Genomic DNA, 24,747 nt, shown 5'->3' on the forward strand with positions numbered 1-24,747 from the left:
TCACCTCAACATTAAGGCGTTCCTAACATTTTAGTATACCCAGTGTATTTGGCCGCAACCGTATATGTGCAAGAGAAAGTTTTCAGCGATTGTTTAATCACTAAATGTGTTAGAATTATTAAATTATTAGGACTGACCCACAGGTCAACAGCACACAGTTAGGGAACTATATCCTACATTACCTCTGGACTATGGAGGCTGTTGTTCAATTCCTGTGACAGACAGATGGACTGACCAGACAGACATTGCATTAAACCAAAATTAATACCACAGAGTCCAGACATTCAATATGTCTTTATTCTTCAGGATTCTGCAACCCTATCTTCCTCACAACCACATTAGCCAGAGAAAATAAAATCAAACATTCCACTTTGATCCAGAACATGTCATCAGTCCATTAAATAATACTATATTGAAATGAAATATACATTTGTCAATATTATTTCCATCCCCAGACCCAAATATATGACACAGAGGTCTTGTGTCTTCCAAAACTAGTCCTCACAACAGTAACACAGGATGGTTGATGAAAGAGCCATGGATAAACAGAGTTCACCAAGAATGTGAACGGGTGCCATGTTGGCACCAGACCTGGGTTCAAAATCAAATAGTATCCATTTTCTTTGATCATTTGACTGGAGCGCCAGATAGGCAGAGTTACGACTTTTGGGACTATTCCATTGGTCCCATTTCGCCAGACGAGCTCAATCAAGCGGATAGAAAACAAATACTATTTGAACCCAGGTCTGCCCACATATACAACGGTTTGCTCGAACTATGGTTCTGCGTGACATGAGTAAAGTAAATGGTAGGAGTGCATGTTCAAAATAAAAGGCTAATTCAACATCGCTTCAGACACATGGGACTCATACATATGAGCCGGATTGCTTCACAGCTGTAATACGAGCTCATGTATAAATGCAGTCCGTTCCCATAAACCAAAAAACACTATATATTTTAAAGACCATCTTAAAGCCGAGTGTCTATTTTACACAGTGTTTTTGGAAATGTGCGTCATTCAATACTTTCATTCTTGCATTATGACCATGATCACTAGCCTAAAACGACCCATTTAGAGGTCGACTTTGGGAACGAAATACGGTCCAAATGCCTTATTTTCAACTTCCAAACAGAAAATGAGCTGTGCCTTTGGTGGTTCATTGATGTGTTTTTCTGGTCATGCGTGCCGCGCCGCGACCAACGTTGCTAGTTCGTTAGCTACGCTAGCCAATGTAGCTAGCCAGGAACTCCTCCAGTACACGTGGACGTCATTTCACATGATTTGTTTTTGGCCAGAAACTGTAGAGCTCAGGAAGAAATGCCACTTCTGTAGTGAAATCTCTTATTCAACGAATTGTTTTGTTTTTTAAAGCATTAAATAACCTGGTAAGACAGTGCATTGATCAGTTATACAGTTTTAAAGCTGTTATTTCTGCCCAAAGTCGACCTTTAACATTTTGATAAACAGCAATGTCAAATGCTTTGGCAGTAGTTGGTGTTCTCTTTGCTTATGTGGCAAGTTGAGAAACATTCAAGTGAAGTGGCTGAATCCCAAACTGATAACTCAACCCGTTCCCTAAACTCTTGTTGACTTCCCTTAGTGGGTCTGTGACAACTGGACATGTAAAAGCAGGTGGAGGTGGGCACCAGCCCAGCACTACCACATCTGATTCTACTAGACTAATCATCAAGACTTGAATCAGGTGTGTTAGTGCTTGGCTGGAACAAAGACCTACACACCCCTGTAGCTCTTCAACATGACCACTAAGCTCACCCCCATTCAGACCTCAAAGGAATGAGTCAACGAGGGTATAAGGGGAAGGGAGCGAGTGCACAGTATGGGGTTTGGGACCCAGCTGTGAGAAACACAGGGCCTCCTGAGGACGGCCGCGTTCCAGACAGACTAGCAGTCGTCTGCCAGATGTCACAACGCCTGGATAGGTGTTAAACATATCCGCTAACCACATCTTATGATATAGCAACCAGCGCCCAACTGTCGATGACGTGGCAATCAGCCATTGGTGGATGCGCGCGGCACGACTGCAAAGTAGTCGGCCTGGAACGCGGCCAAAAGCTCGGACTCCTCCTGACTCCGCCTACTCCAGTTCATCTCCGGTTACCCTTCTGCTTCTTGTTCCGGCCCGGCGTGCGGATTGGCTGCGTGGCGCCGTTGTCGGTGGGCAGGGCGGTTGGCGGGAGATGGAACGAGGTCTGGGAGAGAAGGTCCGACTCGCTCTCTCCTCCCCCTGAGGACTTGGTGAATGACCCGGGGAGAGAGAACTTGAGAGGACTGAGGAGAGACATTAGATAAGGGAAATACATATCAATCTGTGGGTGGGGTTGAGAGAGATGTATGTATGTATGTATATAGATAAATACTTTAAAATAAAAAGGTGGCATTCTGTACTGTCATCTCATATGAAACATTTGATCTCAAATCTAAAAATGCTGGAGTATAAAGCCAAATGAAAAGATTTAGCTTCACTGTCCAAATAAATACTTAGGGTAGTGTGTATGCATGAACATGCACGTGGTGTGTGTGTGTGTGTGTATATATATATATATATATAAATAAAATAAATATGGAACGAGGTCTGGGAGAGAAGGTGTGACTATCTATATATATATATATATATATATATATATATATATATATATATATATATATATATATATATATATATATATAAAATATGGAACGAGGTCTGGGAGAGGAGGTCCGACTATATATATATATAATATGGAACGAGGTCTGGGAGAGAAGGTCCGACTATCTATATATATAATATGGAACGAGGTCTGGGAGAGAAGGTCCGACTATCTATATATATAATATGGAACGAGGTCTGGGAGAGGAGGTCCGACTATCTATATATATATATATATATATATATATATAATATGGAACGAGGTCTGGGAGAGGAGGTCCGACTACCTATATATATAATATGGAACGAGGTCTGGGAGAGAAGGTCCGACTATCTATATATATATAATATGGAACGAGGTCTGGGAGAGAAGGTCCGACTATCTATATATATAATATGGAACGAGGTCTGGGAGAGGAGGTCCGACTATCTATATATATAATATGGAACGAGGTCTGGGAGAGAAGGTCCGACTATCTATATATATAATATGGAACGAGGTCTGGGAGAGAAGGTCCGACTATCTATATATATAATATGGAACGAGGTCTGGGAGAGGAGGTCCGACTATCTCTATATATAATATGGAACGAGGTCTGGGAGAGTAGGTCCGACTATCTATATATATATATATATAATATGGAACGAGGTCTGGGAGAGGAGGTCCGACTATCTATATATATTATATGGAACGAGGTCTGGGAGAGAAGGTCCGACTATCTATATATATAATATGGAACGAGGTCTGGGAGAGAAGGTCCGACTATCTATATATATAATATGGAACGAGGTCTGGGAGAGTAGGTCCGACTATCTATATATATATAATATGGAACGAGGTCTGGGAGAGTAGGTCCGACTATCTATATACTCCAGCATTTTTAGATTTGAGATCAAATGTTTCATAAGAGGCGACAGTACAGAATGCCACCTTTTATTTTAAAGTATTTTCATACATATGTTTTACCGTTAAGAAATTAAAGCACTTTGTGGATCTCGTCTCCCTCTTTTGAAGGTCTCATATGTATTTGGACAAATTCACTTAGTGTTTTAAAGTAGTCAAAAGTGTAGTATTTGGTCCCATAATGCTAGCACACATGATTACATTATGTGTGTTACTCTAAAAACCTGTTGGAGGCAAATTGTAGTTTGGTTTCTTTTCAGATTATTTTGTGCCTTACAGAAATAAATTGTAAATAACTGTCATTTGAGGCACTTTTATTGTAAACAAGAATATGTTTCTGAAAACATCTATATTAATATGTACACCATCAAGATTATGGATAATCACATATTATGACTGAGAAAGTTAGGCTTAAATATCCCCCCCCCCCCAAAAAAAGTGTTAACCTCTCACCATTACCAATAAACAGGGGAGGTTATCATGTTATGGGGATTCAGTGCCTTCAGAAAGTATTCACACACCCCTACAGCCCGAATTGAAAATGTATTATATTGAGATTGTGTCACTGGCCTACAGACAATACCCCATAATGTCAAAGTGGAATTCTTTTTTGACATTTTTTTTAATTAATTGAAAATGAAAAAAGGCACTCAAGTAAAACTTCAAGAAATGTTGCAAAGAAATTAACTTTATGTCCTGAATGCAAAGCGTTATGTTTGGGGCTAATCCAACACAACACATGACTGAGTACCACTCTCCATATTGTCAAGCATGGTGGTGGCTGCCTCATGTTATGGGTATGCTCATCATCGGCAAGGACTAGGGAGTTCAGGGGGATAAAAAAAAAAAAAAAAATCCTAGATGAAAACCAGGTTCAGTTTGATTTTCAGACTGGGAGACAAATTCACTTTTTCAACAGGACAATTACCTAAAACACAAGGACAAATATTACACTGGAGTTGCTTACCAAGATGACATTGAATGTTCCCAAGTGCAAGACTGGAAAATGGCTGTCATTGAAGAATTTAAAGAATAATTTATTTCAGGCTGCAATAACAAAATGTGGAATAAGTCCTTCTGAAGGCACTGTATGATCTTTGTGCTAGAGATATGGGACCAAACACTAAAATGTTGACTACTTTAACACACTAAGTGAATGTGTCCAAATACTTATGACACATTCAAATGGGGAGACTAAACGGTAAAACAGATATGTGAAAATACCCTCAAATTTAAAAAAAAAAGGTGAATTTCTGTACTGCCGCCTCATATGAAACGTTTGATCTCAAATCCAAAATGCTGGAGTAGAGCCAAATTAACATATTTAGCTTCAGTCAAAACAAATCCGAAGGTGAGTGTATGTCCGTGCATACGTGTGTGTGTGTGTCACCTGATGGGGGTGCGTGGACTGCTGTTGTGTCTGCGCACGGGACGTGTCCGCGGCTCAAAGGAGAAGCCCTCCTTCAGACTCTCCAACACAGAGGGAGCCACATAGGTAAAACCCTGACAGACAACATCCATTAATTAATTAATTATATAGGGTGACTAGTCATTCCAGCAACACTTTCACTACTCTATGTTGGTTTGGGAAAGACCAGAATAAGGGGTGTTTTGTTAAAAGTGAGAACAGGGTCGCATTCAATAATACTCGCAACTGAAACCGTTTTAAAACTAAAACTTTTATTGGACGAGTCCCCATTTGTCAATTTTGTTCTGTTTCGTGCCAAATGAACATGACCCATGTGTGAGGTTGAGAAGAAAGCGTGAACCCATGACAGAGAGAGGTGAAAGGAGGAAAATTACTGAAGGAAAAGATGAAGGGAGCAAAAGGAGAGCGAAGGAGCGGTGAAAAAGGTGGACAAAGGAGGTAATCGTGGTCCCGTGTGGCTCAGTTGGTAGAGCGTGGCGCTTGCAATGCCATGGTTCTGGGTTCAAATCCCATCTGGGACCAATACTGAAAATGTATGTTGTTCACTACTGTAAGTTACTCTGGATAAGAGCATCTGTTAAAGGACTAAAATGTAACAGTCTTACAGCGAAGGCGTGTTCGTGCTGGTGGCTGATTGTGGAGTCGTCAGGACTGTCCACCGGAGTCTGCTTGGTGAACCTCGTGTCAAACTGACTCACGTCCTCATCCGACTGCTACAGGGGGTGAAGCGAGAGGGGGGAGAAAAGGGGAAGTGGTTGAATAGAGAGAGAAATGGTGGGAGAAGATACATAAAATGCGGGGGTGAGTACGTTTACATGCACACTAATAATTAGATCTTCAACTGATTATGGCAGTAGGCCCGAGCACGGCAATAGTCAGTCATGTGAACCCTTTACTCTGCTTATCTTAATCTGCGTAAGGTCAAAATCAAAGTAAGCATACGCCGTTTAAAACACCTGGTTTTCTGGGCAAATCGTTTGAATTATTAGGACGTGTAAAACAGCTCAATTGGCGTTCCAGCAGCGCAAGCCTCTAATGTGCGAGTGAAGGGAGTTCGGATAAAACAAAACGTATGCAATCTTAGAAATTGTTTTCACATAAACTTTATATGTCCCGAACTTAGAATTGAAAAGGCTTCCCAAAAATAACATGGTCGCTGTGGTAGAACGTTTATTTTGATTGACGATTTTCTGCATTCATCAAAAAGTCCCATCAGTCCCATTTCTGATTTCCATGTAAGCCGGATTATTATGGAAAATCGCATGTAAACGTTTTAAACCAACTATTATATTCACCTGACTATCCCCAATAATCATATTATTGTGCGCATGTAACCGTACTCAGAGGGATGGAGAAACTGTACTCGGAGTGGTATGCCACAGTCTCAAACTTTACAGGTGCCTCCTCAATTATTAAAAATGTAAAAAAAAGACCCAGCACAGATTTGACATTTTAGCTATCGAATACAAAGGGACTGTTGAGAGAGTGACAGTAGTAAAGTGGTCGTACCAGGCATGGCTTGTAGGGCGGCTCACACCTCTTACTCAGCAGGTCGTCCCAGTTGATGTGTCTGAAGAAGGGATGCTTCTGTAAAACCAGCAGAAAAAACACCCCGCAGCACTTAGAATCTATCCCTGTACAACGCAGATACAGGCTCATGAACTATTGGATTTTGTTCAATTTGCTATCAGTATAAGAACTGATCATAAAGCAGGGTTAGGGTACATTTCATTTCAGTCAATTCAAGGAGGTAGACATTTCTGTTCACTTCCTGAATTGACCCCAAGCCTATTACAAAGGTTGATGATGTCAATAGAAAACAAAAATCGGGAGACGTGCGTCTATCACCTGTATGTCTTTACAGTCTGCCGCACTGGAGCCTAGCCTCTGAAGAGGACTCTTCTTCAGCAGCTACACACAGGGACAAAAGAGATGATTATACATTTAACTTGCTTTGGCAACGTAAACATATGTTCCCCTGCCAACGAAGCCCTTTGAAATAAATTGAACAGCGAGATGAAGAAAAACAGATGAGGCGAGAGAGGAGAGAGAACAAGAGAAAAGGCAGTGGGCGAGAGAGAGGAAGTGAGAGAGGAAGTGACCTCAAGACTTAGGTTGAAGAACATTCATCATCCTAACGAGATGGGGAGGTATGGGCGTCTCTACCTTTTTGATCATGTCTCGGGCGTCCAGTGTGAGGTAGGGCGGTAGGTTGAGTTTACACTTCAAGATCTTATCAATGGTCTTCTTCCTGTTCTCAGCAGTGAACGGAGGCTACGGGGACAGGCAGGAAGATCAGAGGTTTGAGTCAAACGTCTTTCAAATGGTATCCGATTGGTTTAGAAAGAAGCATCAAAAGTGTTCCCAATTTTTTTCCCCCCCATCATTCATGCAGGTGCTCTCCCTCCCCCTCTTTTTGTCTGTCTCTCACCGAGCCCGTCATCATGTCATACATCAGGGCACCAAGACTCCACCAGTCCACCGCCCGGTTGTGCCCTGTACGCGTCAGAATCTCTGGAGCCCTGAGAGGAAGAGAGGTGGAGGTCGAGAAAATGTAAGAAAGAGCAAAAGAGTGAGGGGCTAAAGAGAGCAGGGAAGAGACTTAAATAGAAGAGTCATAAGAATTGGCTGTGATTCGATTCTCAACCTTCTCCTATAAGTGTGAACTGTTCACTCCCCTTCCTGGATTGAAAGAGAATCCAATATGCGACAGATTTTATGCGAATATCCTAAAATCCGAATAAATAAAATCTGCACATTTTCCCCACCTTGACTTGGACTTGGTGCGGATAAAAAAGTAAATACAAAATTAAAATCAGTGTGTGATGACGTAGTGCACGCAAAAAGTTATTTTTCGCATAAGTTTTCATGTACGAAACCAAAATCTAAAATTCTGTGTTTCCATAGCATTTTCAACTCTACTGACAATTTAGTCACAAAAACTGTTGCGTTAAATAACAAAATGTGCCTACGCCGGTCATAGCACGTGTGCTCAGATAGGCCTACAGCACAGGTAGGCTAGTCTACATGATGAGATTCTATTATGGATAAGAATATTTTTATTTGTCAAGCATCGATCATCATGTCACCAGAATCAGACTCCATATTTATTGGAAAAGAGCATCAAGATCAATGTGACCTTTCACCCCTCTGTGAAGTTTATCATAAGTCATTTCATCTGTAGCCTAATAAATTGAATGGTTTTCCCCAGTCGAAGTGGGATGACCACACACCATATCATCCTGTGACTCAAGTTTACCTCAATATGATGGTTATTATATCAATATGTGCGCATAAAGGAGTTTCCACCTCCATTTCTCGTATAATTCATTTTGCAGACACAAAAAGATGTCGATTCAACAAATTATCTGTCAGCATTACTGACTAGCTACCCCCCTTTCCCCATTTATAAAATGGTACCATCGTAACTGTTTTTAAATGTTTAAATATACGCTATTACTTTACTCGCATAAAAACAGTGGATAAAAACAGTGTAAGGAATATGGTGGAAATGGCACACTAGGCCATGCAGCCCATGGACAAATGTAAGGTTTTTAAATCCACGCTTGACTTCAGGAAGGAGGGGAAGAATTGTACTAGAACTAGTTAGGTCTTAGTTCACCTATGACTACTACAGCGACCCGTAGTGCAGCCTCAGAGAGCAATAGCATAGATAGAACAATGAGACAGATATTTCACTGGACGCATAAATAGAAAGCATACGCGTGGCGTTTCCACTCACTAGCAAATATGGTAGTGAGAGGAAGCCCACTGGCGGGCAGTGGGAGAAGATGGAACGAGAAGGATTTTGGCCAACATTATGCACGTTTTCTCATCGATGAAACATTGGATCTCAACACAGTTCTGTTCACAAAACTAGAATATGTTATGAACAGAGTGGACTAAGTTTTGTAGACCTTAGCGTTTGCCAAAGTTTAACAAATTGCGTTGTTTAGGAGTGCAAAGTTGAATTGAGTCATTGCAAACGCACATTTCACAGAGTAGGTGTTCCCTAACGGAAATATGCAGATGCATGCTAGAACGGGCCAATAGGATATCGCTAGCCCGTGCTTGGCTTTGCCCATCTCCTTGCTTGTTCTACCCACTATGACTCATCTGTTCACATTGGAAATGACATCTATCTTGGTGTAGCTATAAAAATCTTTGGCGATAGCTTACTCAGAGACGGCATCCTCATCAGCGTGGTGCTAGACTCACATGTACTCTATGGTCCCACAGAAGGTGTGCGTGACCGCGCCGTCGTGAATGGACTCCTTACACAGGCCAAAGTCGGTCAGCTTGATGTGTCCTGGGAGACAGAAACACAATATCTCTGTCAATTCTAAACCATTAACAATAATCCAATCCATAGCAGATCATTTTTTTTAAAGATGCCATTTTAATCTCACTGATATTGATTTCTACTTAACAGACAGACACACCTTGGTGGTTCAGCATGATATTCTCTGGTTTGAGGTCTCGGTAGATGATTCCATTTGAGTGGAGGTGTCCCAAAGCAAGCACGATCTCACCCAGATAAAAACTGTTTGTCAAAGAAGGGAAAAACATTTATTAACACTCCTCTGTACGCATGCGCAACACATACTGTCAAACTATTATCTCATCTTCTCCTCCTCTCTCCTACAAAATGTTCACATGGAAATTCACTGCTGTTTATGGCCTCAGCGTCACACTTTCTCGATGATAACCTGAAGCTAAGCATCTGGCTTTTACCAGGCTGTGTCCTCCATGAAGATTCCTTCCTTCTCCAGCTGCATGAACAGTTCTCCACCTGATAAACGAAAACACGATGAAGGAGATTGAAGTGTCGATAGAAGTTGACGTGCCAGGATTCAGAGATCGACACGGTTGTCCTACCCAGATCCCCTCCCTCCAGAACGAGGTCAAAAGCATACAGCAGATCCCTCTCCCTCCCTTCCCGAATCGCTCACCACTGAGACACTCCAGGATGAGGTAGAGTTTACCCCCGGTCTGGAAGGCATACAGCAGGTCCACGATGAAGGGGTGCCGCACCGTCTCCAGAATCTCCCGCTCTGCACGCGTGTGGGCCGTGTCCTTGGCGTTACACACGATCTTCGCCTGGCAGGGAGAGAAAGCGAGGGATGGGTGGGAGGAGAGACAGGGGGGGGTGGAGATAGGAGAAAGTCAGTTGTGTATTTAGAGGTATTACATTTTGCCCTGGTACCGTAGCAATGTTTAGAGCATTATTTTGGTTGAGAAAAATGATTGAGAGGAATCTTATGTACCTTCTTTAAAACCTTCATTGCGAATATCTTCCCAGTCTGCGCACCCTGCACTTTCCGTACCTGGAAAACCTGCAAGTAAAAAATACAATTGTTAAAATAGGTTAATGACAAACGGGATGAGTTTCTGATCAAGAGCATGGTGTATATCCAAGTACATTGTGAAGCTGAAACTCTTAGAAACGCAAACACGCACTGATTGACGGACACACACACACACACCTTGCCATAGCCCCCCTTGCCCAGCACACTTAGCAGCTCGAAGCTGTCTGGTCCAATCCTCTCACTGTCTCTGTTGACAACGGCACTGGTCAGCTCTATCTCTTCTGTCTGAACACTACGTGAGAGGGGGATAAGAGAGTTAGGAAGAGGGGAATGAGTGAGGGTGAGTTTAAAGGATTCAGTGAAAGATCAAACCAAATTGTATTAGTCACATGCGCCAAATACAACAGGTGTACGTACACCTTACAGTAAAATGCTTATTTACGAGCCCCTAACCAACAATGTAGTTTAAAAAAAAAAAAGAGTAAGAATAAGAAATAAAAGTAACAAGTAATTAAAGAACAGCAGTAAAATAAAAATAGTGAGACAACACACAGGGGGTACCGGTACAGAGTCAATGTGCGGTGGCACCGGTTATTTGAGGTAATATGCACATGTTGGCATAATTATTAGTGACTATGCATAGATCATAACAAAGAGTAACAGTAAGAGGGGGGGGGCAATGCAAATAGTCAGGGTAGCCATTTGATTAGATATTCAGGAATTCTTATGGCTTGGGGGTCAAATCTGTTTTGACCCTCTTGAACCTAGACTTGGCACTCCGGTACCACTTGCCAGGCGGTAGCAGAGAGAACAGTCTATGACTCAGGTGGCTGGAGTCTTTGACAATTTTTAGGGCCTTCCTCTGACACTGTCTGATATAGAGGACCTGGATGGCACCCTGGATGGCAAGAAGCTTCTTTTAAGTCTCCCGAGGAGAATAGGTTTTGTCGTGCCCTCTTCACAACTATCTTGGTGTGCTTGGACTATGTTAGTTTGTTGGCGATGTGGACACCAAGGAACTTGAAGCTCTCAACCTGCTCTACTGTAACCTCGTTGATGAGAATGGGGACGTGCTCAGTCCTCTTTTTCCTGTAGTCCACAATCATCTCCTTTGTCTTGATCACGTTGAGGGAGAGGCTGTTGTCCTGGCACCACATGGCCAGGTCTCTGATCTCCCTATAGGCTGTCCTGTCGTTGTCAGTGATCAGGCCAACCACTGTTGTGTCATCGGCAAACTCAATGGTGTTGGAGTCGTGCCTGGCCCTGCAGTCATGAGTGAACAGGGAGTACAGGAGGGGCCCCTGTGTTGAGGATCAGTGTGGCAGATGTTTTGTTACCTACCCTTACCACCTGGGGGTGGCCCATCAGGAAGTCCAGGATCCAGTTGCAGAGGGAGGCGTTTAGTCCCAGGGTCCTTAGCTTATTGATGAGCTTTGAGGGCATTATGGTGTTGAACGCTGAGCTGTAGTCAATGAATAGCATTCTCACATAAGTGTTCCTTTTGTCCAGGTGGGAAAGGGTAGTGTGGAGTGCAATAGAGATTGCATCATCTGTGGATCTGTTAGGGCGGTATGGAAATTGGAGTGGGCCTAGGGTTTCTGGGATAATGGTGTTGATGTAAGCCATTGCCAGCCTTTCAAAGCACTTCATGGCTACAGACGTGAGTGCTACGGGTCGGTAGTCATTTAGGCAGGTTACCTTAGTGTTCTTGGGCACAGGGAATATGGTGGTCTGCTTAAAACATGTTGATATTACAGACTGTCAGTGATGACACGTGCCAGTTGGTGAGCGCATGCTCGCTGTTCACGTACTGGTAATCCGTCTGGCCCTGCGGCCTTGTGAATGTTGACCTGTTTAAAGGACTTACATTGGCTGCGGACAGCGTGATCCCACAGTCTTCCCGGAACAGCTGGTGCTCTCATGCAATTTTCAGTGTTATTTGCCTCGAAGCGAGCATAGAAGTAGTTTAGCTCGCCTGGTAGGCTCGTGCCACTGGGCAGCTCTCGGCTTTGCTTCCCTTTGTAGTATGTAATGGTTTGTAAGCCTTGCCACATCCGACGAGCATCTGAGCCGGTGTAGTACGATTCAATCTTAGTCCTGTATTGACGCTTTGCCTGTTTGATGGTTCGTCGGAGGGCATTGCGGGATTTCTTATAAGCTTCCCGGGTTAGAGTCCCGCTCCTTGAAAGTAGCAGCTCTAGCCTTTAGCGCGATGCGAATGTTGCCTGTAATCCATAGCTTCTGGTTGGGGTATGTACGACGTCATCGATTCACTTATTGATGAAGCCAATGACTGATGTAGTGTACTCCTCAATGTCATCGGAGGAATGCCAGAACATAATCCAGTCTGTGCTAGCAAAACAGTCCTGTAGCTTAGCATCTGCTTCATCTGACCACTTTTTTATTGATCGAGTCATTGGTGCTTTCTGCTTTAATTTTTGTTTGGTTCTATTTCTCAGTAAAAACACTCAGACATTAAGCTTAACCAAGTTTATTCTGCCCAGAGGGTCAATACAGCTGCATTCAGACAAATACATGTTTCCATCACCACACTAGAGGTGTATATATAATGTATATTAATTAGGTCCGATTTCAAGTTTTCATAACAATCGGGCGCCGATTTTGCCGATTTCTAAGTATTTTTTAATACCTTTATTTAACTAGGCAAGTAAGTTAAGAACACGTTCTTATTGTCAATGACATCCTAGGAACGGTGGGTTAACTGCCTTGTTCAGGGACAGGACAGATTTTCACCTTGTCAGCTCGGGGGATCCAATCTTGCAACATTACAGTTAACTAGTCCAATGCTCTAACCACCTGCCTCTCATTGCACTCCACGAGGAGCCTGCCTGTTACGCAAATCCAGTAGAAGCCAAGGTAAGTTGCTAGCTAGCATTAAACTTATCTTATAAAAAACAATCAATCAATCATAGTCACGTGGTTGATGATATTACTAGTTTATCTACCGTGACCTGCGTTGCATATAATCGATGCAACGCTGGGGGATGATTTAACAGAAGCGCATTTGCGAAAAAAAGCACAATCGTTGGACGACTGTACCTAACCATAAACACCAATGCCTTTCTTAAAATCAATACACAGAAGTATATATTTTTAAACCTGCATATTTAGCTAAAAGAAATCCAGGTTAGCAGGCAATATTAACCAGGTGAAAATGTGTCATTTCTCTTGCAGAGTCAGGGTATATGCAACAGTTTGGGCAGCCTGGTTCATTGCGAACTCATTTGCCAGAATTGCACATAATTATGACATAACATTGAAGGTTGTGCAATATAACAATAATATTTAGACTTAGGGATGCCACCCGTCAGATATAATACCGAACGGTTCCGTATTTCACTGAAATAATAAACGTTTTGTTTTCGAAATTATAGTTTCCGGATTCTACCATATTAATGACCAAAGGCTTTTATTTCGGTGTGCTATTATGTTATAATTAAGTCTATGACTTGATAGAGCTGTCTGACTGAGCGATGGTAGGCAGCAGCAGGCTCGTAAGCATTCATTCAAACAGCACTTTTGTGCGTTTTGCCAGCAGCTCTTCGCAAGCACAGCGCTGTTTATGACTTCAAGCCTATCAGCCTCATGGCTGGTGTACCCGATGTGAAATGGCTAGCTAGTTAGCTGGGTGTGCGCTAATAGCGTTTCAAACGTCACTGAGACTTGGAGTAGTTATTCCCCTTGCTCTGCAAAGGCCGTGGCTTTTGTGGAGCGATGGGTAACACTGCTTTGAGTGTGGCTGTTGTCGTTGTGTTCCTGGTTCGAGCCCAGGTAGGGGCGAGGAGAGGGACGGAAGCTATACTGTTACACTGGCAATACTAAAGTGCCTATAAGAACATCCAATAGTCAAAGATATGATATTCAAATGGTATAGAGAGAAATAGTCCTATAAATACTATATTAACTACAACCTAAAACCTCTTACCTTGGAATATTGAAGTCTCATGTAAAAAGGAACCACCAACTTTCATATGTTCTCATGTTCTGAGCAAGGAACTCAAACGTTAGCTTTTTTACATGGCACTTATTGCACTTTTACTTCTCCAACACTTTGTTTTTTGTATTATTTAAACCAAATTGAACATTTCAATATTTGAGGCTAAATAGATTTTTATTGATGTATTATATTAAGTTAAAATAAGTGTTCATTCAGTATTGTTGTGATTGTCATTATTACAAATTAATGTGTAAAAAAAAAAAAAGCTGATTAATCGGTATCGGCCTCTTTGGTCCTCCAATAATCGGTCTCGGAGATGAAAAATCATAATCGGTCGACCTCTAATATATACTCCAATTTAGGCACTCCTCTCCAAATCCAAATCTTAAATTCTCTCCATCTTTTATGGTTCAACAGGAAGATGAAGAGATAAGGGAGAAACAATGGTTTATTACCTTAAGGGGGATCTGCCCTGACCTCAACCCCCTTGATGCCCAATCCAAAGATCTCCACCCGTATCCCATCTAGCAATCCGGTGACTGCCTCCCATCCACCCAACACATGCCAAAGCCATCTGGCTCCTACAGATAAACATTAACTTTTGATGTAAAAAACAGTCTCTATCACTACTTAGATACTATACTTCTGAGTATAACACTGTCCCAAGTTTAACCCAGAATCTAACCGTTTGTAAGCAGGAATCAGGAGGATAGAATTATGGTCAGATTTGCCAAAATGAGGGAGAACTTTGTACACGTCTCTGTGTGTGGAGTAAAGGTGGTCCAGAGTCCCCCCCCTCTGGTTGCACATTTAACATGCGGATAGAAATTTGTTTAGACGGATTTAAGTTTTCGGCTACTAGGAGCGCCGCCTCTGGGTGAGCGTTTTCCTGTTTGCTTATGGCGGAATAAGCTCATTCAGTGCGGTCAGTGACAGCATCAGTGGTGGTATGTAGACAGCCATGAAAAATACAGAAACTCTCTAGGTAGATAGTGTGGTCTACAGGTTATCATGAGATACTCCACCTCAGGTGAGAAAAACCTTAAGACTTCCTTAGATATCATGCATCAGCTACTATTTACAAAAATACATAGTCCGCCGCTGCTGTTCTGTCCTGCCGATACAGCGTATAACCAGCCAGCTGTATGTTGATAATGTCGTTGTTCAGCCACGACTACGTGAAGCATAAGATATTACAGTTTTGAATGTCCCATTGGTAGTTTAGTCTTCCGCGTAGGTCATCAATTTTATTTTCCAAAGATTGCACATTTGCTAGCAGAATGGAAGGCAGTAGGGGTTTACTCGATCGCCTACGAATTCTCAGAAGGTAGCCCAACCTCTGGACCCGTTTTGTCCACCTTTTCTTCACGCAAATAACAGGGATCTGGGCCTGTTCCCGGGGAAGCAGTATATCATTCACGTCAGGCTCATTAAAGGAAAAAAATGATTCTGCCACTTCGTGGTGAGTAATCACAGTTCTGGTGCCCAGAAGTTATTTTCCGTCATAAGAGACGTTAGCAGCAACATTACATACAAAATAAGTTAAAAAATAAGTTACAAACCACGCAAAGAAACTAACCAAAAACCACAATTGGTTAGGAAAACATAAAACGTCAGCCTTGTTCTTTGGCGCCATCTTGTCAATATAGTCTCAAGCAAGAATGGTGAACAAGTGACTAAATTCAGAGTTCCACTTACAGGTCTGTCTCTGCTACGGTGAAGTCACAAACATCATCCTACAGAGCACAAGAGGGCCAGAAGAGAGGGGGTCAAAGTTAATTCACTGTAGAGAAGTGAAAGGTCACTGCCAATAGACTGAAGATAGCATTATTTCATATCACAGAACATGCATAAATCTTTGTTTTGGGGAACAACTTTGTAGTTTATATGCTGTTTATTCTGGGCGTTTTCACTACACTGAACACATCCCCGATCTGACACTCTGATAGCAAGTTAGTTAGGTACCCTAATTTACTTCCATAACAACAAAAAGTGTCTTCAATTTCCCAACAAAACAAGTGACAAATCCCCACCTCTGCGTCGCTAAGGTCTTCTGACTCCAGGTCAATATCGAAAACACCAGCCATCCTGCGAAATAAATTAGAGTTATAGCTTAGCTAGGTGTGAAATGTCATTACAAAAACAACGACAGAGTTCGCAATGTGAAACACGCAGTTGTTGTTACTATTCAGCTAGCTAAGCCTGACATGTGCAAATACTAAGCAGCTACACTGTCAAAGCTGGACAAGAAGCTGGCGTTATCTAACGTTAACCTAGATAAGACCGGTTAGCCTGCCTAGATGCTATGGGTGAAGTTAATGCATTAGAGAATATTTCTTACTGGGCCCGCGGGCAGGGAAGGCAATGCTAATGCTAGCTAGCTATAGCTGTTGAGCGGTCAACATGCATAGTTGGAGATAGCCGACTAAACTCAACGATTTACGATGGAGTTGAGCGGTGACTAGTCTGGGGGACAGGAGCTCAACGACGTTATAAAACTAACTCCTGATTTCAGGACTCAAAAGAATAGCCCGCATGGTTGGGTGCTGAAATCAATAGTTATTGATAAAAACTAAATGTATGTGATGTCGGAGCTCCAGTCCGCCCACAGCCACACTAGTCGCCTCCATCTTAAAATCGCAGAATTTAGTTTAATCGGCTAGATTCAAGAGAACCAGTCAGAGAGCTATCCAGCTCATGTGAAAGTTCAGACTGTGTTGGAATGTAGTAAGACATTAGATAACCAAGTTTGTTGCGTCACTTGAGCTAGTTAAATGACTAAATTGACTGTATAAAACATACATACGTATTTAATGATCACATTGGTTTGACAGCTACCGCTAGCTAGTTGCGTTAACTTATCACCTGTGAGTCGTCGTATGCAGTCAACGTTCGTTAGCTAACCTAGCCTAGCATTTCACCTCGGCTCATACCTTCATTCGTCGTGACCACGCAGTCAGCGAGCTTATAAAGAAGCCAGGTTGGCTGATTCCACTTTCCTTGCTGTGTCGCTCGCAACAGTCTCGTTTGATCTAAACTGTAGTCATAAAGAAGAATACGATTATCTTTAAAAGCTGTCTGTCACCTCGCTCTGGTCCTTGTTGCTGTTCTGATGTTTGTTTCTCTTGGCATGTGTGAATGAACTTTTACCTTTTTAGCTACGTCATCAGTAAAAGTCTTGCGATTGGCAGTTTTTTATTTTTATAGCAGTACATCAGTTTATGGAACTGTTTATTTTATTTTATTATAAACAAAACAGAACAAACAATATACAATGTAAAATCACCAATATAGCAAGAGACGTACATGAAAAAAAAGTTTAGAGAAAAGTGGACATGGGCATTTTGACAAGTGCAGACATGGGTCAGAAAGGCAATTCCCATTGGGGGGAAAACAAATGCATTCCAGCTCTACAGAAGCTGTTCAGGGGTCAGGGACATTGTGGTCTCTCCACCAACTGACTTTATCCCAGTTTCACTATCGAGGTTATGGACATTGTGTATGCGGACCTGACATCCAATTGTAGAGCACCCCATAGGGCTCTGGTCAAAAGGAGCGCACTATATAGGGAATAGAATGGCACGTTTTTGTTATTATAAGGATGACAATGATATTTATATCTGGAGACAATTCAACTATTTTATCAAACTGATAAAAAAGTAACAAAACCTAAGAAAAAAAACACTCCAACAGATGCGCTACCCAGCCTATTTGGATGTAACAAGCAATCTTTTTTTGTTGTTGTAATTTTCTCTGGCGTTGTCTGTTTCAATCAAAGGCAGTAGCTCTTTTGGTGGTTTCGTTTCCAGGGTAAACAGAAGTGAGATTTCGTTTCCAGGGTAAACAGAAGTGAGAGAGAGAAAGGCCACTTAGGCCTGCAACCTAAACACCCCTGTGACCGCAGCTTCCTGCAAGACCAGTCCATAACACACCAGCTCAGAAGCAACTGTCGTTTCACCTATGAGAATACAACACCAAACCATCGCACTATGCATATATCATTTACGACAAAGCTTTTTTATTTTTTTTATTTTAGGAGACTTAGGCAATTTTTTATAAAATCATATGTTTCAAGGTATGACTCTGAAGGTTTGCAAATGGCAAACCTGATTTGAGCTTATTTTTTATTTTTTTAATTAAGGTGGTCTACATCTGAAAGGAAGTGGAACTTTCCTGGAACTAGTGGTTTTACAAGTTAACATAACTGTCCATTGTCAGACTGGAACTTGTGACCTGTAATTCTGCTAGTAACAGCACACAGAGAATGGCATCTCTTTGGTTTATCTTAATGATTTGTGAGTACAATTTATTGTAATTTCAGAGGGTCTTCTTAATGAATAGCCTGATTTGATTATACACATTTTTTTCTTCTTCGATTGAAATAGAAAATTGCCTAATGTGTTGTAATCTATCTATCAAACAGTGTTCATTGTCAAGCCATGGCAGTCTGTGGAGGAGTCTGTGCTTCGAGAGGTCCAGCTTGGAGATACTGCCATTTTGCTCTGCAATATCTCTTATCATTACAAGATAACCTGGTTGAAGCACAATCCTGAGCAGACTCCTGCCGTTTTGCTGTGTGTGAGTCTAAACGGTGGAAATATAATCTATGGGCACCGACCCAATCTTCGTTTCGAGACAGAGATTGCCAACAGGTCATTGGCATTGAAAATCAAGAGCGTTGAGGATGCAGACCTTGGATTGTATTACTGCATGGGAAAGATTGGGGAAAGTATGATGGTTGGGGGAGGAAGCAGACTTCACGGTAAGTGGGGATTTTTGCTAGTCAAAAACACGTGTGTTTTTCACAAAATGCCATTTAATATCATATTTACTCTCACATTCATCTTGCCACCCAGAACCAAAACTCACTTGCGCTGGCCAGCTACTCAATTTAGAACATTTTAATTGTTAAATATGTCACAAAATAATATTCTCACTTTATGTTCAGTCCCTCCAACTGTGACCTTTGAAGTTTACCATCCTATTCATCATCACTGGTGGTACACCTAATCATCTGATCTCAGAAGTAATTTATGTCACTATTTTTCAGTGTCTGGCCTTGAAGCTATAAATGAATCTTCTACCACTTATGAACAAGGTAACATAAATCTAGAACCTAAATGATATTGCAACTTAAATGCTGTTTCCTACTCCATTCAACACTAACAAAAATGAGCCATGCAATGTAAAATAATATCAGCAGGTAACGTTAACCCCTGCCTCTCTCATATACTTCTCCTTTTAGCTTCGCCTGCATTGTGTAGTTGTACCCCCGGGCTCTCCTTCGCTCATCTGCATGCAGCTGTAGTTGGACTGGGTCTGTTGGGGATGATACTGACAGTTTGCATCACTCATCACAAGACCAAGAAAAGAAACATGACAACCTAAACGGTCTGGTGAAAATAAGCTGCTCTGAATGCTTTTCTTGCTCAGTGTGTTTCAGTGTCTGATTACAGTATAATATATAACAAACCTGAATGCCATAGTCCTACAGCATGTATTTTGATGATTTATCTTCAGACAAATTATATTGTGGTCTTGTGGCTTTGGAATTTGGGTCAAGTTTATCAGGAAGGAAGGACTTATTTTGTCTCAGGGTGTAATATTTCCTGCTGCATATTTTGTCATTCGTATTTGTACTTTTTGCACTTGGGCCTTTTGAAATTAAAATAAATAAAAAATTGCCTGAGGGCCTGGCCTACAATGTGACTTTATTATAATAAGAAAAGGAGCTAGACTTTTATACTAAATTTCACCTACTGTCTGTCCCATCTCTTTTATTCAGAAATGCAAACATGTGTACCGGTAGTCTGTACACTAAAAAATATTTTTGCAGTGAGTTGTTGACTCTACCGTCTATGGAACAAATCGATTAAGTACACGTCCAATGCTCATACAATAATTGGTTCTGTGTGCTGTTGTAAAGCTAGCAAAACAAATCGACGAGCAGACAGACACCTGTTCTGATCTGTCTGCCTAGCTAAGTCTCAACAGTGCTCAGGTGAGTTATTAGCAGTTTTAGATTGAAATCATGTGTAAATATGCTGTTGCATAATGCCGCTTAGTTTAGCATGTTTTTTTCCCAACTATCCAACAACATTGATAGCTAGCTAGCTAGCTAGCTTGAGCGTGCAAGCATTTAGCTAGCTACCTCTACTTGCTTGTTAGCTAATGTCACCTAGTTTAGCATCTTTTTTGTTGCAGCTATCCGTGCCGGGCCAGACGTGATGTGTAAGGACATTTTTGTGACCTTAGTTGACCTTTTCTGCTGCTTTTGAGACATGGTTCAATCCCACCTTGGGGCACTACTTGTTGAGTAATTAAAACACTAAACAATCACAATACTGTAACTACTGGTCACTCTATGTATTATTTTTGTAATATGTATTCATTATAGAATTCTGTCCGCTATTAATGATAAACATGTTTTACTGCACTCTATAGAGTTTTAGGCCTAGATATCTTGCAATTTATTTACATATTTATAGACTGTATGTGTGTGTGTCACATCCTGACCTTAGTTCCTTTTTTATGTCTCTATTTTAGTTTGGTCAGGGCGTGAGTTGGGGTGGGCATTCTATGTTTTTGTTCTATGTTTTGTATTTCTGCTTTTGGCCTGGTATGGTTCTCAATCAGAGGCAGCTGTCAATCATTGTCTCTGATTGAGAACCATACTTAGGTAGCCTGTGTTCCCACTATGATTTTTGGGTAGTTGTTTTCTGTTTTGTGTGTATTGCACCTTGCAGAACTGTCTTGTTGTTGTTCTTTGTTCAAGTATTCGTATTTATTACAAGTATTATGAATACTTACCACGCTGCACCTTGGTCCTCTTCTCCTTCTCCTGACGACAATCGTTACAGTGTGTGAGAGAGAGATGCATGTTGTCTTTATTTTTCCTTGTCAGCCACTCATCTCTGCTTCATTAAAAGCTGAGGACTGGAACTCCCTCCAAGTCATCTCTCTCTCTCTGGTCTTTGGTTGCCTAGTTTTTAAATCGCTACATTCATTCATTGTGGAGAACAAACATCAGTTTGGCTAGAGCGATGTGGATGGGTAGCCAGGGAATGGCCTTGGTACATACATTTTTGGGGGGATTCTGTATTGTGTCAGGTTGACTGTTGTGTCCTCACCTTTGTTATGAGCATTTCCTCATCTCCAAAGTGTTCCCTTTCAGTTTTACCATGGTTATGCATAGGCGTCTCATGTTTTTTTTTTTGTGAGAAACATTTCAATTTGGCCCTCGCCATACAGGCCAATTCCCCTGAGTGTAAAGAGTTCTAATTATTAAGAGAATTAGAAGTTGTCATGAAAAGTTGGGTCCCACATGGGTAATTTGACAGTTTCTCTTGGTTGAAATAATATGTTTAACTACTCTACATTCTTTAAGTTACTGCTGTGGTAAAGAAAATGGCCATGGCTCCTAATGCAGTGGATGACCAGTATATTCAATGTCTAGAGCAGATGCTAAAGAAGGGGGTCTATTGAAAGCGGAGCTGAATGCCAGTATGGAATATCATGCTGAATGGGAGTTAAGGGCTTGTAAGTAAGGTCTTTGACCTGTTGTAGTCGGCACATGTCACAAATACAATTGGATTTGATTTACATCTGCATTGCTTGCTCTTTGGGGTTTTAGGCTGGGTATCTGTATAAGCACTTTGTGACAACTGCTGATGGACAAGGGGCTTTAAAAAACTAATGTCATTGATTGCTTGTATATGCTTCTATTCGTGTCAGAAAATCGAAATATCTTAAATTTCCTCAATAGGAAGTTGTACCTTAAGCTAACACATTTTCCTGGTCTTTCCTGCGGGGGACAGGGTGCTTCAGGTTTGGGAATGGAGCACCTAGAGAATTAGAATATTAGCTATAATTAGTGCCTACATTTATGAATTCAATTACATTTGAGTTAGACCTTACTGTGAAATGCTTACTTAAACCAACAGCGCAGTTCAAGAAGAGTTAAGAAAATATTTACCAAATAAACTAAAGTAAAAAATTCTAAAAAGTAACACAATACATAACAATAACAAGGCTGGGGGGTACCGGTGCCGAGTCAATGTGCAGGTGTACAGGTTAGTCGAGGTCATTTGTACGTGTAGGTAGGGGTGAAGTGACTATGCATAGATAATTAACAGCGAGTAGCAGCAGTGTATAAAACAAAGGGGAGGGGGGGGGTGTTCAATGTAAATATTCCAGTGGCCATTTGATTAATTGTTCAGCAGTCTTATGGCTTGGGAGTAGAAGCTGTTAAGGAGACTTTTGGTCTTAGACTTGACACTCCGGTACCACTTGCTGTGCGGTAGCAGAGAAAACAGTCTATAACTGTTTTCTGGGTGACTAGAGTCTCTGACAATTTTTGGGGCCTTCCTCTGACACTGCCTATTATATAGGTCCCGGATGGCAGGAAGCTTGGCACCAGCGATGTACTGGGCCGTACGCACTACCCTCTATAGCGCCTTACGGTCAGATGCCGAGCAGTTGCCATACCAGGCGGTGATGCAACCGGTCAGAATGCTCTCGATGGTGCAGCTGTAGAAGTTTTTGAGGATCTGGGGACCCATGCCAAATGTTTTCAGTCTCCTGACAGGGAAAATGTGTTGTTGTGCCCTCTTCATGACTGTCTTGGTGTGTTTGGACCATGATAGTTTGTTGGTCGTGGACACCAAGGAAGTCGAAACTCTCGACCCGCTCCACTACAGCCCTGTCGATGTCAATGGGGGCCTGTTCGGCCCGTCTTTTCCTGTAGTCCACGATCAGCTCCTTTGTCTTGCTCACATTGTGGGAGAGGTTGTTGTCCTGGCACCACACTGCCAGGTCTCTAACCTCCTATAGGCTGTCTCATCGTTGTTGGTGATCAGGCCTACCACTGTTGTGTTGTCAGCAAACTTAATGATGGTGTCGGAGTCATATTTGGCCACGCAGTCGTGGGTGAACAGGGAGTACAGGAGGGGACTAAGCAGGCACCCCTGAGGGGCCCCAGTAGGAACCCTGAAAGGTGCCCAGGGTCCCTGCTTATCTGCGTGAACATGCCTTAGACATGCTGCAAGGAGGCGTGAGGACTTCAGATATGGCCAGGGCAATAAATTGCAATGTCCGTACTGTGAGACGCCTAAGACTGCACTACAGGGAGACAGGACGGACAGCTGATCGTCCTCACAGTGGCAGACCACGTTTTCTTTTTATGAAGAAACGTCCCTTTTTCAGAACCCTGTCTTTCAAAGATAATTCGTAAAACCCAAATAACTTCACAGGCTTTCATTGTAAATGGTTTAAACACTGTTTCCAATGCTTGTTCAATATATATATACACATTGCTTATCACAGGGTTCCCCAACTGCTCCCCCCCACCCCCCAAGTTATATATATATATATATATATATATATATATGTATATATATATATATATATATTATTTATTTAAAAAATATTATTTTTTGCTCAGAAAACTGGGGGGGGGGGGGTAGTTGGGGAACCCTGTGGTAAGCAATTTGTATCATGACATTGTTTCACACTTTGAGCAGATCAGATGTCATGTCATTACATGAAAAAATCATCATCAAGCGTTAAACAGATTCATGTCATAGTTAGCTTATGACATGAATCTGTTTTACACTTGATGATTACTGCACTTTTTGAAAATATTTTTTTACTACCGGAAATTAAACCATTGCGTAAATCTGTGTGGTGAGAATCATATTGTCCAGCAGAGGGCGATGTCACCCTGTTAATAATTGAGTTGAATGACTTCCTCATCTGTGAGTTTACATCATGTCAAGCTTTTTAAAGCTTCAACATCACAGACCTATTGGCCGTTTAAATGATCACCTTCTCTTTTGTACAATGCCACACACCCTCGCTCGCCTCATGATCCCAACCCAAAAAACAAAGTGTTTGTTTTCGGACACCGTGACCATAAAAGTGCAACAAGCGTGGGCAAAATGGAGATAATGTGTCTGCTGCCAAGTAGAACTTGTGCGATCAAGGCCGGCTCCCTCCAACAACCCTCCAACTCCTAGCCTACTACAATTTACCTTTTGGTTTCATTTCCAAAATAAAAGTCTAGAGCTTGTTTTAGAACGCATGCTCTGCACTTTATTTTGTTAGTAGGCAAATAGGCCGACATTAGGTTATAATGACTCTGTTACGGCATTCCTCCAGAAGGGCATCTTCTGAGGCTGAGGGGAGCTTTTCCGAAAGGCATGGTGCTGTGGTTCTGTATGGAGATCACACGCTCTTCACCTGGGCAGCAGTGTCGTGATGGCCGGAATAGCCTATACAGAGACTACCTAAAACCACGGCAACAGAGTTACTGTAAAGTCTGGGAATAAGCTTATGCCAGACTTAGCCTACATTTAACCTCTCCCTTGTTCATTTCAAAGTCCATATGTTCATGACCTGATTCATATAAATCATGTCAAATTATTTTTTTATTCATATTAACTACCCCTACAGAATATGCTTTGGCAAGATTTGGAGTGATTAAATAAATTTCTAAATAT

The 24,747-nt window shown here is 41.8% G+C and overlaps 2 protein-coding genes across 4 annotated transcripts; one reads left to right on the forward strand and one right to left on the reverse strand.

Annotated features, from left to right (window-relative positions):
* Positions 1–275: 275 nt before the first annotated feature.
* Positions 276–17,413, reverse strand: LOC110534357 (ribosomal protein S6 kinase beta-2). Of its 3 annotated transcripts, none has more exons than XM_021619163.3 (16): positions 17,334–17,413; positions 16,282–16,336; positions 15,947–15,984; positions 10,468–10,582; positions 10,249–10,317; positions 9,934–10,081; positions 9,716–9,773; positions 9,424–9,524; positions 9,200–9,290; positions 7,413–7,503; positions 7,148–7,255; positions 6,830–6,892; positions 6,491–6,568; positions 5,587–5,694; positions 4,943–5,055; positions 276–2,290 (listed from the first exon to the last, which is right to left on the reverse strand). In XM_021619163.3, exons 1-16 carry the CDS (start codon positions 17,378–17,380, stop codon positions 2,107–2,109), a joined length of 1,467 nt encoding a protein of 488 aa, XP_021474838.2. In that variant the 5' UTR covers positions 17,381–17,413; the 3' UTR covers positions 276–2,106. The 3 variants fall into 3 exon arrangements, with proteins under 3 accessions (XP_021474838.2, XP_021474839.2, XP_036789348.1); XM_021619164.3 differs by lacking the exon at positions 17,334–17,413 and adding an exon at positions 17,182–17,327; XM_036933453.2 differs by lacking the exon at positions 17,334–17,413 and adding an exon at positions 17,114–17,327.
* A 754-nt stretch (positions 17,414–18,167) lies between these two features.
* LOC149980096 (uncharacterized) lies at positions 18,168–19,939 on the forward strand. The gene is made up of 4 exons (XM_090187229.1): positions 18,168–18,543; positions 18,672–19,010; positions 19,299–19,346; positions 19,494–19,939. Exons 1-4 carry the CDS (start codon positions 18,513–18,515, stop codon positions 19,634–19,636), a joined length of 561 nt encoding a protein of 186 aa, XP_090043355.1. The 5' UTR covers positions 18,168–18,512; the 3' UTR covers positions 19,637–19,939.
* Positions 19,940–24,747: the final 4,808 nt, after the last annotated feature.

This window comes from Oncorhynchus mykiss, chromosome 10 (assembly GCF_057628025.1).
Source record: "Oncorhynchus mykiss isolate SJ-2025 chromosome 10, ASM5762802v1, whole genome shotgun sequence".
Classification (NCBI taxonomy): Eukaryota; Metazoa; Chordata; class Actinopteri; order Salmoniformes; family Salmonidae; genus Oncorhynchus; species Oncorhynchus mykiss.

Excerpts from the sequence above, each read along its gene's own strand:
- LOC110534357 (XM_021619163.3), bottom strand. The coding sequence starts at position 17,380 with ATGCCAAGAGAAACAAACATCAGAACAGCAACAAGGACCAGAGCGAG. Across the intron at positions 10,318-10,467 it reads GCAAGGGGGGCTATGGCAAG|GTTTTCCAGGTACGGAAAGT; the intron begins GTGTGTGTGTGT and ends TTTTACTTGCAG. Across the intron at positions 9,291-9,423 it reads TATCATGCTGAACCACCAAG|GACACATCAAGCTGACCGAC; the intron begins GTGTGTCTGTCT and ends TCTGTCTCCCAG.
- LOC149980096 (XM_090187229.1), top strand. The coding sequence starts at position 18,513 with ATGGCATCTCTTTGGTTTATCTTAATGATTT. Across the intron at positions 18,544-18,671 it reads TTGGTTTATCTTAATGATTT|TGTTCATTGTCAAGCCATGG; the intron begins GTGAGTACAATT and ends TCTATCAAACAG. Across the intron at positions 19,347-19,493 it reads TTCTACCACTTATGAACAAG|CTTCGCCTGCATTGTGTAGT; the intron begins GTAACATAAATC and ends TTCTCCTTTTAG.